Here is a 17,545-nt window from a genome sequence, read left to right as displayed (position 1 = left end):
TTGTATTCAAAGTCTATATATAAATGAAGAAGGCTTAGTTTATTTTTAGTTATGTCATGTTCCATAGATTATTTTATCAATATGATGTGGAACAAGTCAGATTACAAGATATACACACACACACACATGAATAGTGCTAATATTAATATTTCTGAAATTTTTAGTTCTACATATGCAACTACATTTAGAGGTATGCTTCTTATCGTCTCTCTCTCTCTCTCTCTCTCTCTCTCTCTCTCTCTCTCTCTCTCTCTCTCTCTCTCTCTCTCTACCATTTCTGAAACAGAAATTTGTCCATGGAGTAGGAGTAGTCGCCCAAAAGAAATGATTTTAAGCTAGGTTTAAAACTTGATCTGCTACCTGCCAAACACTTTATGTTGTTGTGCAACTGATCAAAGATTTTTGTTGCTGAATAATGTACTCCTTTTTGAACAACTGACATCTTCAGTAACGGATAGGCAAGGTCATTTGTCCCTCTAGTGTTGTACGTATGAACATCACTATTCTTCGCAAATTGAGATGGATTATTTGTAATGAATTTCATTAGCAAATATATGTACTCTGATGGTGCAGTTAAAATAACTAACTCCTTGAAAAGGTGCCTGTATGACCTTCTTGGGTGAACAGCACTAATTATTCTCACTGCTCTCTTTTGTGCAATCAATACTTTGTTTAATTGGTGAGTTACCCCAGAAAACTATTTCATAAGACATTATTGAGTGGAAATATGCAAAGTACGTTTGAAGGCTGATCTGTTTATTACCAAGACTAGCGATTAAATGAAGAACGAAAGTAGCTGAACTTAGTTGTTTGAGAAACTCGGTAATATGCTTCTTCCAGTTCAAATTGTCATCAATGTCAACACCCAAAAATTTGGAGAAATCTACCCTGTTAACTGAGCCCTGTTCATATGCTACATAAATTGTCTGTATGACTCTATTTGGTGTACAGAACTGGATATAGTGAGTTTTTCTAAAATTAAGGGAGAGTCCATTTTCTGAGAATCACTTAATAATTCTTTGAGACATCCTTAACAATATCTTTAACTGCTTTTTCTGGAATGGGATTTATTATAACACTCATGTCATCTGCAAAAAGTACTAGTTCTGCTTGCTGAAAGTTAAGTGAGAGGTCATTCATATGAACAAGGAACAGCAGAGAACCTAAAATTGAACCCTTTAAGACTCCCTTTGTGATAACTCCCCATTCACTAGAATTTACCACCCTCCCAATATTTTGTACTATTTAGCACAACTTTTTTCTTTCTGTTGATTAAGCACGATTCAAACCAGCTGTGTGTATAGCCTTCAATTCCATAAAACCTGAGTTTTTCTAATAGTGTGACATGATCCACACAGTCAAATGCCTTGGAGAGATCACAAAAAAAAAGCAACTGGCGATAATTTGTTATTTAGGGCTAGTACTATTTGATGGTTAAATGTGTAGATAGCATTCTCAGTCAAGTAATCCTTCCGGAATCTGAACTGTGACATGCCAAGTAAATTATTTTCACTTAAATGTGAGACTTCTCTTGAATACATAATATTTTTCGAATATTTTAGAAAATGAAGTCAGCAATGAGATTGGTCTATAATTATTTAAGTCACTCTTGTCCCCTTTCTTATGAAGAGGTTTGACAGTTGTGTATTTCAATCTGTCTGGAAAAATTCCCTGTGCCAGTGAAACATTACATACATCGCTAAGGACTCCACTTATTAAATTAGAACAACACTTCAAAATTCTGTTAGAGACTCCATCAACACCACATGATCTCTTGTTTTTCAGTATATTTATAATTCTCTTAATTTCAGTGGGGGATGTTGGTGCTATTTCTAAAGGCCTAAAGTCCTGGGAATGACATATTTAACTTCTTCTTCTTCTTCTCTTGCCCCCCCCCCCCCCCCCAACTGAACCCTTTAACTCTCATTTTGCTGCTACATTCAGAAAGTGATTGTTAAAAATACTTGCAACTTGTGAACTATCACTCACAACATCATCATTTAGCTTTATTGCTATGGTATGCTGTGCACTGACAGGCTGCCCCGTCTCCTGTTTCACAATATTCCATATAGTTTTAATCTTATTATCCACATTATTAATTTCTGTCAGAACACATAAGCTTCTCGACTTATTAATGACTTGCCTTAAAATATTACATTATCTTTTGTAGTAAGCAAGTAACATAGGATCCTGACTTACTCTGGCCTGTCCAAATACTTCCCTCTTCCTCTTACACGATGTCTAAATTCCGTTAGGAATCCATGGATTACTCGACTTTGTAATGGTGTTTTTGGATAACGTTTCAGGAAAGCAACTCTCAAATATTGAGGCAAATTTACGGTGGAATAAATTGAATTTGGCATCAGCATCATTTTCTGTATATACTTCATCCCATTCTACCTCTTCTAGGCTGCACTTTATAAAGCTCTCTATCCTGTTTCCATTAATAAGCCTCCCTGCCTTGTATGAACCTGCCTGAATCCTGTAAGGTGCTATATGTGTTACTTCCATTAACTGTGCATCATGATCACAGGGTGTATACAACCAGGGACAACCGGGAAAAAATGTTTTAGTTTTTGTAATTTTGACTGGTAAGAACCAATACTCTGAGAAAAGATATTTCTGTATCCCGCTACTGCAGAATAATACTGCAGCATTAAAATATGAACAATAGCAAAAAAAGAAAATAAAACTTAAATTGCAGAGAAAATGCACCATATAAAATAACACAGTGCTCGTACAAGTGTCTGCCAGCAGCAAAATGTGTCAATGGCTTTTGGAAGACTATGCAATGCCTCATAACAACAAATTGCCTTCAATGAGAGTGACGTCACAAACTGTTTACATTAGACTCATTTAATCAGTTACGAGCAGGCTCATGCACACAAGCAGTTCAGTCGCGTAAGAGTAGTATCTTGTGCCGCTTCTGGCTACAGAAATGTAGCTGTTGGCTGTGTAACCAGCAGTAGCAGCAACCAGCCACATGGTACCCGGAAAAATTTTACTGGCACACCCAAGCTGCCTGATTCACGGGTGTGCTGCAGGCCCGGATCTAGTGGGGGAGTGGGGGCAAACCGGGGTATCTGAACCGGGTGGCAGTTTCGGGGGAAGGGGGCAAATTCATATTCTTTAGGGGGGAAGAAACCTTGTTTCACAAAGCACCTAGCATCCTGCGCCCATCAGTCTATAGAGTATTATAGGATTTTGAAATGCATCCCTGCTGCTTTTTGGAAACAATATAAATTGATTTTTGAAAGCGTGCGTAGTTTACATGATGTCTCTGCCAGGGGAATCCTCGTCACATCTAGAAATAAACTTTCCTGCAGACAAAACGGGATGGTGCTATATGAGCTGAGCAGAATAAAGCTGAACCAGTGAATGCTAACTGTTGCTTGTTTATGTGGTTGATTCAGTTTGCGAATGTCCAGCCTTGTTATAATTACTAGTGAAATCCATAGATTCAGACTACCAGAGTGGAAATAAATTACTTACAGGTAAGAAAGATTACGTATTATCTTCTCGGTGTATCCAAGAAAGTGAAATTTTGACAAATTTTTTGGCCAGATCGCTAGACTAAACGGGGCCAGTTGTAGTCCTGGGCTAGCAGTCACTTAAGTTCCATTCTGGGAGTAGCGCGGAAAACGCATTCTATGAACATTAATAACGCCTAACGGGAGAATAATTGCTGGACAACTAAACTGTGATTGTGGCAATGTTAGTAAAGTTAACTGGAGATTGAGTTTTGACAATGGTATGAATAGTTACAGAATTAGTGATGACAAGACTGTTTGTTAGAACGAGGAAGGAGAAGAAACAGGGACATCACACAAATTATGGAAGAATATGACGATTCCAAATTTATATAAAAATGTCTTTCTACTACTTCTCAGTCTCATGCATGAGAAACTGGGGCATATGAATGAAATGTGAAACTATTTTTCTAACATAAAGCTTTTTGCCTGCAATAGGCCAAATAGGTATTTCGTGAATTATATTCTGACGTATTATAAAAATGATCGTTATTGCCAAAACAGTCTCACTTATTTTGTGTGTATTACAATTGCTGCAACATTAGAAATGGCTGTTTTGTTTTCTCCAGTGCACAGTGATAAAATAGGTGTAATCAGATTGAGAAACCACACAAGTCTTGGGTACTATGTGTATAACAGCTTTTTCAGTATTAGACGACAACATTTCTATTTTTCATGTAGCAAAATGTTTGACGAACTTCAATAAGGTAATAGTTCTTTTGCAGAAAAGAAAGCACGCCATGTAAAACTGTAGCAGGATTAGAGAGAAAAAGTGCTGGGACCTAAGGATTGAAGAAATGTTTACTGTCTTGCCTGTCTCTTGTCTTTGCTGGTTTTAGGTGTCCTATATTTAATTTTATGTCGCACAGAAGAGCAAGTTATTGGCTAATAGGCAATAAAGAGTCCAGATTTTCTGAAGAGTTCTTGTTCTCCTTGTTACAAATAATGCTAACCGGTATTAATTGCGAGGGCTTTTTTTACTACAACAACAAAAAAGAGGGGCAGGCTGTCTAACCGGCCGACTGGAAGCAGAAGAGACTCTACAGGACATTTTAATTTCCACCGTCCTGAAATAGTTTGATGGCATCCCTTACAAAATATACATGTTTGAGTTCCACAGAGCGAAATATAGTGACATATGGTGTGACAATGTTGTTTGATGATGGGTGGTACCACACTGCACACTTAAGACAAATAACGTGTCTTACATTTCCTCGAAGATAAATGTTTTATGTATCAGACTCTTCAGAAAGATGTGTGCTACAAAATTAACTTATTTTTTAAAAGTCCTTTTTTTCCGCAGAGCAGCTTAAGTTTTGTGTGTGTGTGTGGGGGGGGGGGGGGGAGGGGGGGGGTTGTAAGGTAGTCTCCACGTGACCCTTTTTTACATTAAGTGATTTTTCTGTTTCCTCGTTTATTACTCTCATGTCAAATGAAAACAAGATGGATTTCTGTGGCTGGGAGCTATTAAGTGAATTAAAATACATTCACATAATTACGAAAGGCTAAAATTGTTACTAGTTTCAGATTTTATTTTATTTTATTTCCACCTTTCTGACAGTCAAGTGTTAATTGCCTTGCAGAACAATGAAGTTATTTTTGTCGGTTTGATAAATAAATTTGGCTTTTATTAAGCTTTCGTGCTGAGGCAGTCAATTTATTCCACACTGTTGACCAGTTTCAACTGTTCGCTGCATTTCAGGTGCACGTTTTCATCTTCTAGCACATATGGTATTCCCCCCCCCCCCCCCCCCCCCCCCCCCACTCCCGAGTATCATTTTCTAAAGTGCCGGGAAATTCTATGTTGCTGTATAAAGCCATATCCTTTAAAAGGATAAGTTTCACAGTTCTAGGGGAAAGTACACTGTCACTTAACATGGCAAAAGTGTGTTTTCACCCAGGAGAAAATGTATTTTCACTACTGAGAAAATGTATTTTTAACCGGTAGATCCTGGAAAAATCAGGGAACTTTTTTACCTTGTCCGCGTATACACCCTGGATCAGATAACCCATTAACAACTGGGTACACATTAATTGTTTCTGCCAGAGCACTGCCTATGAAATGTTATCGATAAGTGACCTACTGTCCTGCTGCACACGAGGTGGAAAATTTACAACAGATACTAGATTGAAACAACCAAACAAAGATTCTAGCTCATTTTTCCTATCCGTAGCTTTCAAGAAATATACATTAAAATCACCCACAAACCACTAACTGCTTCTTCTTGTCTGACAGGTAGCTGAATAATGCCTCAAGATTTTTCATGAATAGCTGAAAGTTACTTTGAGGAGATCTGTAGATTGTTACAATTAGTATAGAAGTATAGTGCAGTAGCAACTCACAAGCACATGCTTCAAGGATCTGATCTACACAAAAACTATTTGTTTCAATATTTTTGACTTTGTGCCCAGTTTTTAATAAGTACGCAACTCTTCCTTATTCCATGTTGACTCTTCATGAATAAGATGCTGATCTGTAATCCCTTAAATTTAACTTCTCCATCCCTGCAGTTACATGGTATTCAGAGAGACACAAAACATCTATACCTTCAGAATTTACCCCATTTTCTAGGCATACAAAAAGCTCATCTATCTTATTTTTCAGTCCTCTAATGTTCTGATGAAACACACAGATTTTATTTCTTTGGAGAAATTATGGCACTGTTATGTTTTAATCTCTTTCAATACTCTCTGTCTGTAACCTGCCTCTAACCTAAAAAATGTGTCCTTCTGACTCCAGTGATCACAGGTATTTTTGTCTTGTGTGCATGTCCCCCCCCCCCCCCCCCCCCCCCTTACATTTTCTGCAAGATGATCAACTAATCTATCCTTCCCCCTCCTATTCAGGCGCAGGCCATGATTAGTGTAACCCCACCTCCCAATTGCATCAACAGGCACAGCACAGATATGAGATTTAGGCTATTGTGCATATGGTGACAACTCTTGTGAACACCTATTCTACATTATGTGGTATAACAGCAACCAGTAACAATATGTACAATTTGTCAGTTAACAGATCCTACTCAGTTAAAAATGTTTTTGAATTTTCACATCTTACACGATATGAGCTAGTTGGATGGCGTGCGAAAGTAAGAGATGCTGCATCTGCTTTTGTTCTGGAGTTTAATGGAGCGGTTGGCTTGGCCATGACAATTTACAATGGTTATTATTTGTACCACATTTGCTTACAATTTCAGTGTGTAAATTCACAGTAAATTGTCTATGTTGCCTCCTACATTTAAGATTTTCTTTTGTGATGACACTTTTAGCCTTATGTTGGTTTTCTGTTGTATGCAGACACCAGAAGATGGTCTGGCAACAACTGAAACCAGTTGTGTGATAAATTTTGGAGTCATACAGCTGCTTGCAATCATGAGTTTTAACACTACTCTGGTTTCTATACAAATTGTAGATAACATTTGCTTCTTTTGTATACCATTGCAACCTTCAGAATCTGAAAGCATGTAATCCAGTAAACATTGTCAAATGCTTTTTATAAATTTGAAAGTGCTGTAAATATAGGCTTTTCTTTTCAACTTCTAAGATAATATGAAGCTTCTGGTTACCGATGAAAACAATTTGTAATACTCACATTTGAAATTGTCTTCAGTGACAATATCCCAGTTTTACTTCATTTTTTATGCTGACAAAAATGATTTAATTTATTTCAGAATTTTCATATTTTAGGTAGTGTTCAGATTTGATTGCCGACTGCTATTTTACTATTTGTTACAGCGTGATCGTTCATTGATCAATCTCCACTTGATACACACGAGTTACTTCTTGTTTGTGATGGCCATGACCCTGATATGCTATGCCATTATCAAAGGAAAGCCAAAGCAAAAGACTATCATCATAGAAAAGGTAAATAAATGTCTCAGTTTAATGAAAATAATGATAGCATGTGAAATGTTGTACATAATTTTGTAGTTTGTGCAGTATTTGAATAATTTGATTTACTAACTTCTTGTTTCTTTCTAGATGTAAAAATGTGTTGTTTTTTTTAATTGTGGTTGGCACAACAATGCCTTGCACTGAGTGTATTTTCTCTCCCCCCCCCCCCCCCTTCCTCTCAAATCACCAGAGGATTATGCTATTCATATTGTCTCTCTGCTGGAGTATTTTCATCCTAGCTGCATGTCCCCTCACATTTTCTTTCAATTAACAGCAGGTATTGCAGCAAAATTAAAGGAAATATAGAAAATGATAGTTCTGGAAAAAACTCAAATATAAGAGAAAATCAAACCAATGGACTATAAGAGACTTTACGCATGCAAAGCAGTATATTTCGCACTGATCCTATTATTTAAATGCATTGTGGTATTTGGAAGTCACTGTATTGTGGAGAAAAGCACATTAAATAACCAAATAGTCAAGCAGAAGTATTAACAGCAAGAGGAAAAATACAACTCAGTTGATTTTAAAAACTGAACAGAATTCTGAGAAACTGGGACAGTAAAAATTTATTCCGTATTACAATAAATGTATTTCTGAAAAAATTCAGTGCTATTTTTCAACAGCATTTTCTCTGTTTTTGGTGTTACGTCGAAAAATAATATATCGTTGTTTTTATATGCAGTGAAACACCACTTTCACAGTTTTCAAGGGACTTCATAAAAATGGTTTACTTTGAAGGAAAATGTAAAATGTGCGAAATAATGTTTTAAGCTGTAGAAGTTACTTGTAGAGTGGCCCTTGCATTTTTGCTCTTTGTGTATGATATATATACTTTTTTGTCATCAGCCTTCTGACTGGTTAGATACAGCCCGCCATGAATTCCTCTCCTGTGCCAACCTCCTCATGTCAGAGTAGCATAGCATTTGGAACCTACGTCCTCAATTATTTGCTGGATGTATTTCAGTCTCTTTCTTCCTCTACAATTTTTGCCCTCAACAGCTCCCTCTAGTACCATGGAAGCCATTCCCACATGTCTTAACAGATGTCCTATCATCCTGTTCCTTCTCCTTATCAGTGTTCGTCACATATTTCTTTCCTCTCCGATTCTGTTCAGAACCACCTCATTCCTTACCTTATCAGTCCACCTAATTTTCAACATTCGACTGTAGCACCACATCTCAAATGCTTCGATTCTCTTCTGTTCTGGTTTTCCCACAGTCCATGTTGCACTACCATACAATGATATACTCCAGATGTACATTTTCAGAAATTTATTCCTCAAACTAAGGCCAATATTTGATATTAGTAGACTTCTTTTGGCCAGGAATGCCCTTCTTGCCATTGCTAGTCTGCTTTTGATGTCCTCCTTGCTCTGTACGTCATTAGTTATTTTACTGCGTAGGTAGCAGAATTCCTTAACTTCATCTACTACGTGATACTAAGTTTCTCGCTGTTGTCATTTCTACTACTTCTCATTACCTTCGTCTTTCTTCAATTTACTCTCAATCCAAACTCTGTACTCATTAGACTGTTTATTCCATTCAGCTGTTCATGTAATTCTTCTTCACTTTCACTCAGGATAGCAATGTCCTTAGCAAATTGTATCACTGTTATCCTTTCACCTTGAATTTTAATTCCACTTCTGAACTTTTCTTTTATTTCCATCATTGCTTCCTTGATGCACAGATTGAACAGTAGGGGCGAAATGCTACATCCTTGGCTTACACCATTTTTATTTTATATGACCCATCTTCCTTATAGCTTACTCCTACTTTTTTCAGAATTTCGAAGATCTTGCACCCTGGCGTCTTCGGAATTGTGTGGATGATGTTTTTTAGAAAGTCAGATGGTATGTCGACAGACTCGTACATTCTACACACCAACGTGAATAGTCGTTTTGTTGTCAGTTCCCCAACTGATTTTAGAAATTCTCGTGGAATGTTATCTATCTCTTCTGCCTTATTTGATGTTAAGTCCCTCAAAAGCTCTCTTAAATTCTGATTCTAATACTGGATCCCCTCTCTCTTCTAAATCAACTCCTGTTTCTTCTTCTATCACATCAGACAAATCGTCTCTCTCAAGAGGCTTTCAGTGTATTCTTTCCACCTATCCTCTCTCTCCTCTGCATTTAACACTGGAATTCCCATTGCACTTTTAATGTTATCACCTTTGCTTTTAATGTCATGGAAAGTTGTTTAGACTTTCTTGTATGCTAAGTCTGTCCTGACAATAATTTCTTTTTGATGTTTTCACATTTTTCCTGCAGCCATTTCGTCCTCACTTCCCTGCATTTCCTGTTTATTTCATTCCTGAACGAATTGTATTTCTGTATTCCTGAGTTTCCCGGAACATTTTTGTACTTCCTCCTTTCATCAATCAGCTGGAGTATTCTGTTACCCATGGTTTCTTTGCAGTTACCTTCTTTGTACCTATGTTGTCCTTCCCAACTTCTGTGATGGCCCTTTTTAGAGATGTCCATTCCTCTTCAACTTTACTGCCTACTGAGTTATTCTGTATTACTATATATATAGCCTTGGAGAATTTCCGTATCCCACTTCTTTGTGCATTGATTCTTCCTGACTAATGTCTTAAACTTCAGCCTATTCTTCATCACTACTATATTGTGATTTGAGTCTATATCTGCTCCTGGGTATGCCTTACAATCCGGTATCTGATTTCGGAATCTCTGTCTGACTATGATGTAATCTAACTGAAATCTTCTCGTATCTCCCGGCCTTTTCCAAGTTTACCTCCTCCTCTTGTGATTCCAGAACAGAGTATTCAGTATCACTAGCTGAAACGTGTTACAGAACTCAGTCAGTCTTTCTCCTCTCTCGTGCCTTGTTCCTAGCTCATACTCTCCTGTAACCTTGCCTTCTACTCCTTCCCCTACAACTGCATTCCAGTCCTCCATGACTATTAGATTTTCATTCCCCTTCACATCCGTATTACCCTTTCAATATCCTCCTACACTTTCTCTATCTCTTCATCTTCAGCTTGCAACGTCGGCATGTATACCTGAACTATCATTGTCAATGTTGGTTTGCTGTCGATTCTGATAAGAACGACCCTATCACTGGTCTGTTCACTGTAACACACTCTGCCCTACCTTCCTATACATAACTAATTCTACACCCGTTGTACTATTTTGTGCTGCGGTTATACTCGTCTGACCAGAAATCATTATCTCCTTTCCATTTCACTTCGCTGGCCCCTACTCTAGATTGAGCCTTTGCATTTCCCTTTTCAGATTTTCTAGTTTCCCTACCATATTCACGATTGTGACATTCCATGCCCCGACTCACGGAACACTATCCTTCCATCGCATATTCATTCTTTCTCTCATGGTCACCTTTGCCTCGTTAGTCCCCTCCCGGAGATTTGAGTGGCAGTTTTCCACCCCTCTTTGACAAGGCCGTTGGCAGAATGAGGGCGACTTCTAATGCTTGAAGTCGTCTTCAGCCTATGCGGATTCTTAATTAAAATTTAAGCAGTAGCGGGATTTGAACCTGGGACCAAAGACGTTTCGATTATTAATCAAAGACGCTACCCTTGGACCATGGGAAGCAATATGTACATAATAGGCATCAAAATCCTTTTCAGGGATTTGTTTACTATCTAGTAAAGGTATATTATCTAACAAAAACTGCTGATGTAACTGGATCTGATGGCTGGCTGGGAATTAGCAACATTTGACTCAATTTCATATGTCATAATTGGTGTTTTTGGAAAGCCTGCAGCTGTCATTAATTATTATAATAATAAAACACTGCAGTAGTTACCCCCCCTTTTTTAAGCACAATGTTTTGAGAATTTTTTCTCGTCAAGTGCAATTATGTACATAAGTATTTTCTGTGGTGTTGGCACGGGTGGTGTTCTACGTATCTTGCACTGTAGTAGTCTTTTTAGGTTATCGTGTACTGTGCCTCCTCAGTTATGTGGAAATCCAAACATGCAAACTATCACTCTTATTCTTTGTTTGTGTAACTTCAATAAAACAAAACCAAAAATCGTAAAAACTTCACTTGACAATGAGAATAAGTTCTTGAAACATGGTTTGCTCAGCATGAAAAAATACATAATAGGTGCTCTTTAAACCAGAAACATTTGAGCAACACAAAGTGAGTGATTACGTTAGCTAGCAGTACAAGTGGCCAAATCATTACACACACTAAATATGGTTCGACAAAGGTGTCACAATGATCACAACAATGACAAAACTATGTATGCACAGGAAAGACAGTTTGGAAATGCTTGGGATTGATCACAAGTTCCTTATCCAAACGAATCTAGTTACTCCCATCAGTTACCACACTGAGTAGAGCTTGAAGAGCGGCAGTAGATTTGGCATGAATTGTTCAACTTTTACATGTTTATTGGTTCAAATCTGCTGAGTGAAGTGCCCTGGTGTCAAGAAACATTAATCATGTAATGTTTGTAAACATTACTTGACAGCCAATATTATACTGGCATTATTTTCTGTCAGTTTTTTCTCCAAGAATATGTTTTTATAATGTATGAATTGCAGAAAAATTATAAATTTGTTTATGCAAAATCAGGTGCAAATTAACATTGTGCATGTAAGAAATTTGATAGGAGCAATAAAAAGGTTCATAAATGGCATGTGAACGTTAATTCCAGGCATGTAAATGTGGGGTTATACTGTATTTTAACAAAATTTGTACCATATTTATCTAGAAAACTGCTCCTTACACCTAGATAATTTAAGGAAAAATGATGTAAACTAAGTAGGTCTCAAAGTTAACAATTGACTCTTTTCCCAAATGAAATTCTATACTGAGAAATTGTCACAAAAATAAACTGGGATTGAGGAATTTCATGAGAACATCAACCACTTAAGCATGAAATCTTAGCTAATAGACATACTTACTTGATTTCAGCTAAAATACTGTGTGTTGTGACAGTGTGGTAAGACCTTGTACTCAGTCAGAATGTGACTCAGATCATTGTCACGTTGTCCACTGTAGGTTTCCCATTGTTTCTATATCACTTAGAGCAAATGCCGGGACAGTTCCTTTGAGGAGGACATACACTATGTGATAAATGTATCCGGACACGCCCAATGACATACGTTTTTCATCTTAGGTGCATTGTGCTGCCACCTACTGACAGGTACTCCATATCAGCGACCTCAGTAGTCATTAAACATTGTGAGAGAACAGAATGGGGCACTCCGCGGAACTCACGGACTTTGAATGTGGTCAGGTGATTGGGTGTCACTTGTTTCGTACTTCTGTACCTGAGATCACAAGACTCCTAAACATCCTTAGGTCCACTGTTTCTGATGTGATAGTGAAGTGGAAACGTGAAGGGACACGTGCGACACAAAAGCGTACAGGCTGACCGTGTCTGTTGACTGACAGACCACCAACAGTTGAAGAGGGTCATAATGTGTAATAGGCTGACATCTGTCCAGACCATCACACAGGAATTACAAACTACATCAGGATCCACTGCAAGTACTATGAAAGTCAGGCGAAATGTGAGAAAACTTGATTTTCATGGTTGAGTGGCTGTTCATAAGCCACACCAGTAAATGCCAAGTAACACCTCGCTTGGTGTAAGGAACATAAGCATTGGACGATTGAACAGTGGAAAAACATTGTGTGGAGTGACGAATCACGGTACACAGTGTGGCAATCCGATGGCAGGGTGTGGGTGTGGCTAATGCCCTGTGGACGTCATCTGCCATCATGTGTAGTGCCAACAGTAAAATTCAGAGATGGCGGTGTTATAGCTTAGTTGTGTTTTTCATGCAGGGGGCTTGCACCCCTTGTTTTTTTGCGTGGCACTATCACTGCACAGGCCTACATTAATGTTTTAAGCACCTTCTTGCTTATCACAGTTGAAGAGCAATTTGGGGAGGGTGATTGCATCTTTTAACACAATCGAGCACCTGTTCATAGTGTACAGCCTCTGGTGGAATGTTACACGACAATAACATCCCTGTAATGGTCTGGCCTGCACAGAGTCCTGACCTGAATCCTATAGAACACGTCTGGGATAGTTTGGAATGCCAACTTCATGCCAGGCCTCACCGACTGACATTGCTACCTCTCCTCAGTGCAGCACTCCATGCAGAATGGGCTACCATTCCCCAAGAAACCTTCCAGCACCTGATTGAATGTATGCCTGCGTGTAAGTGGAAGCTGTCATCAAGGCTAAGGGTGGGCCAACACCATATTGAATTCCAGCATTACCAATGGAGGGTGCCATGAACTTGTAATTAATTTTCAGCCAGGTGTCCGGATACTTTTGATCACATATTGTAGGTAACTTCTTTACCCCATCCCGGACTTGTGCTGTCTGTAATGACTTCTTTATCAACTGAACTGTAAACCCTAATTTCCATTTCAGCTAATTTTGTAGCTACTGTCATTGCCAAGTAAGATAAATAACAAACAAAATAGTGAAGTGTAACAACAAAACTAAGTACTTAATGCCACACCAAGTAGTAGCAGAGCAATAATTAAATTAGACAAATAGCTAAATTTATGAGATTGACAACAACCCCAGATTGGATGGATGGATCATGTGACAGCCATAATACTCCCTCCTAACAATATTCACTATTCTTGACAGCTGTTTTCCAACATTAATTTAGTCAGACACATAATGTGGTTAGATTTTATGTTTCTTATAGAGTGCAATTATTGTTTATTGAATTATTTGGTATGAAATGTCAGGTGAAAATCTGCATCTAGACAGGAGAAGCAAAGATTTTCGCACAGAGTATAGTATAAAGCCCATATTCGCCAACTGCTTCTCGGTCATAATTTTTTGTTTGGAAACAGATGAAATGTTATGTTGCTGTTGTTAAAAAATTATGTGAAGGTACATCAATCAAATATTTTTGCTGGACAACACAGGAAACTGTTTCCTCAAAAGTTTGGAACTTCTCATATTTAGATCTGTATTCCTTTGAATTTACAGTGGGGTTGATATTCAAAGAGCATATGGAAATTCATGATATAAAAAGGAATTGTGAGGGCCCATGTTAGATTCGATAAGGAACAGTTAGGACACACAATTGTAAATTTAGAAATCCCTATACAATAGTGTTAAGCAGTCATTATTACATACAAAGATCAGATTGTTGCTCAAAATCTTAATCATATATATTTGGGTGTGTAGTAGTTGGTAGCATTTGCTTGTTGATTTCATACTGCAATTTAATATGTGTAGGTAGTGTCATACCTTCTTCTCAGCATTCACCAAAATTGTGTTTGTAAATACACAATTACTTAGTGTATATATTTTCCTATTTTGAAGATTTAGACTTATAACAAGGTTCTTCTGAATGTCATTGCAAATTATAATTCTTTCATTCCAGGTTCCGCTGGATCCGTAAGCTATACACACAAGATGAAAAGTAATTTCTCATCAATTTTGGACAGTAACTTGGACTTTTGTCTCAGGACTTTGTGCTACAGGTTCTTAGTCTACACAGCCATTTTGTTGTCTCTAGTTTGGAGATTAAGCACCAACAATGTAAGAAGTCAACAATGTGCTAGCAGTAATTATTCTTTGCGTTTAAAATGTCCTCTTATGGGCCTAACTTGGACAAGAAATTGTCAATAGAGAGAAGTGTATTTAAAGTTATTCTTGTTTAGAAACCTTAATCAGCAAGTTGTTGAACTAGATACACTTGAATAACTGTGCGAATAGTGATGGTATTATTGAGAGCTATTTATGTGAAAATTAATGGAACTGAAGAGGAGTTGCTTATCAACTTTTGTGTAAATACATGTGTTGTATCATCCTGATTTATTGTTCAGAAATGGCCTTTGTAATCAGACTGTAAGAGCTTTAGCATTGTAAGAATACAGTGTTGGTGTGAACAGTATTACTGTCTTAAGTGGATGTACTCATTTGTGTGCAAAATTTTTAAGTTTTCATGAATTTATTACACGGCAGGGGGAGAGCCGTGCAGTGTATATGTGACTCATCATGTGTGCCATTATGAAATACAATATTAAGATAGTGTGACAAATATTCATTTCCCTAAGTGTTCCGACAAATTTTGTTACTTAATTGTACATAAAAGGAGCAAAATTATGAAGTCACTGTAGAAGTTTCACCTTACTTTTTTTCCAAGTGCTGACATTAATATCCAACATGCAAACTAATTGTGACATGGAAACTAATTATCTACGTAATTTCTGCAAATATGAATATGATGCTCAGAGTTTGTACTAGCATACATTATTGATCCAACAGTAAAAATACTGTCTTTACACCCATCATACTTTCGTTTCTTGTTCTACACATCTACGTAAAATTCCACAACTGCCGACAAAAATAAAATATGTAACTAGACCAGAGGAGAAGACATGTCCATATTTGTGGCACCTAAACTTCACATAAGGGCATCAGGAGCATGAGTAAGACAAGTGCAAGTGCTTTATTTTGTAACTGGAACAGTAAAATTTAGCCAGGGATATAGAATGTTGGCAGAGATTGTAAAATTAAGGAGTAGTGACAGACAGGCAGGTGGATAGGGAGGGAGACAGGGAAAACAACAAGAGTGTCCAAAATCACAAAGTGAAAGAACGGGTTTCTTTCAACAACGTGGTCGGATATGTGTCCAGGTCACCATCACAGGCCAGGAAGATTTATTGCACATCTGTGGGTGAACATTGTAGCTAAAAATGCCTTGGAATATCGTTGCAGATTGCACTACCTCACAGTGTCCTAGGTGACCCAGCAGTTGCTGCTGCGTGCAATCGTTGGGCGTATTAACATTTTCCTCAGATAAGCAATGTGACTGTGTATTTATTTGAAGTGGGTGGTACCAAGTGTTGTGGCCCAGTGGAAAGACTTCTGAACTTGGATTCAGAAGGTTTGAGGTTCATATCATCATCCTACTACCAAGATATAGGTTTTCCATGATTTCCCTAAATTGATTAAGCCAAATGCCTGGGTGGTTCCTTTGAAAGAGCCTGGGAGGTGTACATCCCCAGTGTGAACTGGTGCTCTGTCTCCAATGACTCCATTGATGGATGGTACACTAAGCCCTAACCTTCCTGCATTCCATTTTAAGGTCAGTGGTGGCTCTAAGATATCCTGCGCATCTGTGCCCAAACACGCGTCAAATAATGCAAAGACATGATTGGACTTTGTTTCGTCAGAAGTAACACATTCTGGGACAAACTGGCTTTTTAGTCCTAAAAAATCACAATGCAAGGTTATCTTGCCAGAATGGTGGTGGTGGTGGTGGTGGTGGTGGTGGTGGTGGTGCAGGTGCAGGTGCAGTGGTAGGATGACTACTGTGTTACATACACCGACATCAGTATTCGTAGGAGTGGTTATCATAGTGAGTATTGCTAGCAGAGGTGGTTGTGATAACATTTACACAACATTTGATGCAGCCGGATTCATATGACATAGTTGCTGTGGCCTGGCTTACATGACACAAGTGCTGCAAACAGTTATGTTTGATTCAGATGACATTGGAGAACAGCAAAGTGTCATGATTTTTAATGGTAACTTTTACACATTACAAAATAGCAAGGCAGGCAACAACCAGAGAATTAATGTCTGGTTTATAAAAAGAATATGTTGTGGCATATGGTCATGTTTCATAATCCATGCAACTCTCATGATGAGTGTTGCAAAAAATAATGTATTGAAAGAAGACCCAATAAATTTACTTGTACAGGCAAAGCATTTTCCTCCATCAGATATCAGTTTTGCTGGCTCTTCAGTAGTAGAGAGAAAAACATCTTAGATCACTAAAAAGTAGCAACTCTTACTGGCTAAGAATTTTATATTTCAGATATGCTCAACCATCACTTTGAAATATTGCCTTTTGGAAAACAATTTGAGAAGGAAGGTAATAGTGAAACTAGTTTATAGTTATTGATATCTTAGCCTACAACTGTTCTAAACTTCTGTCTGTCTGGAAAGATACATAGTGAAAGTGATTAATTAAATATGTTGCTCAGTACAGTAGCTTCATTTGAACAATGTGATTCCACTATTTTGTTTTAAATGTTATTAACCCTATGAGCTACTTATTTTCTTGGTTTCACCAGAATAAATTCGTGTTCTCAGATTGATGGAATTCATGTGGTATTGATTATTGCATAAACTGA

General features: G+C 37.8%; 1 protein-coding gene across 1 annotated transcript in view; it reads left to right on the top strand.

Moving 5' to 3' along the window:
* The window catches only part of LOC126285421 (transmembrane protein 248-like), a 50,472-nt gene extending 35,040 nt beyond the window's left edge, over positions 1-15,432 (top strand). Inside the window, exons 5-6 of the mRNA XM_049984789.1 lie at positions 7,266-7,394; positions 14,782-15,432. Coding sequence (XP_049840746.1) covers positions 7,266-7,394; positions 14,782-14,799 — 147 coding nt within the window. The 3' untranslated portion in view covers positions 14,800-15,432. The remainder of the gene's footprint in view (positions 1-7,265; positions 7,395-14,781) is intronic.
* Positions 15,433-17,545: the final 2,113 nt, after the last annotated feature.

The sequence above is a fragment of the Schistocerca gregaria genome, chromosome 8 (assembly GCF_023897955.1).
Source record: "Schistocerca gregaria isolate iqSchGreg1 chromosome 8, iqSchGreg1.2, whole genome shotgun sequence".
NCBI lineage: Eukaryota > Metazoa > Arthropoda > Insecta > Orthoptera > Acrididae > Schistocerca > Schistocerca gregaria.
This window is presented reverse-complemented; position numbering and strand designations above follow the sequence as displayed.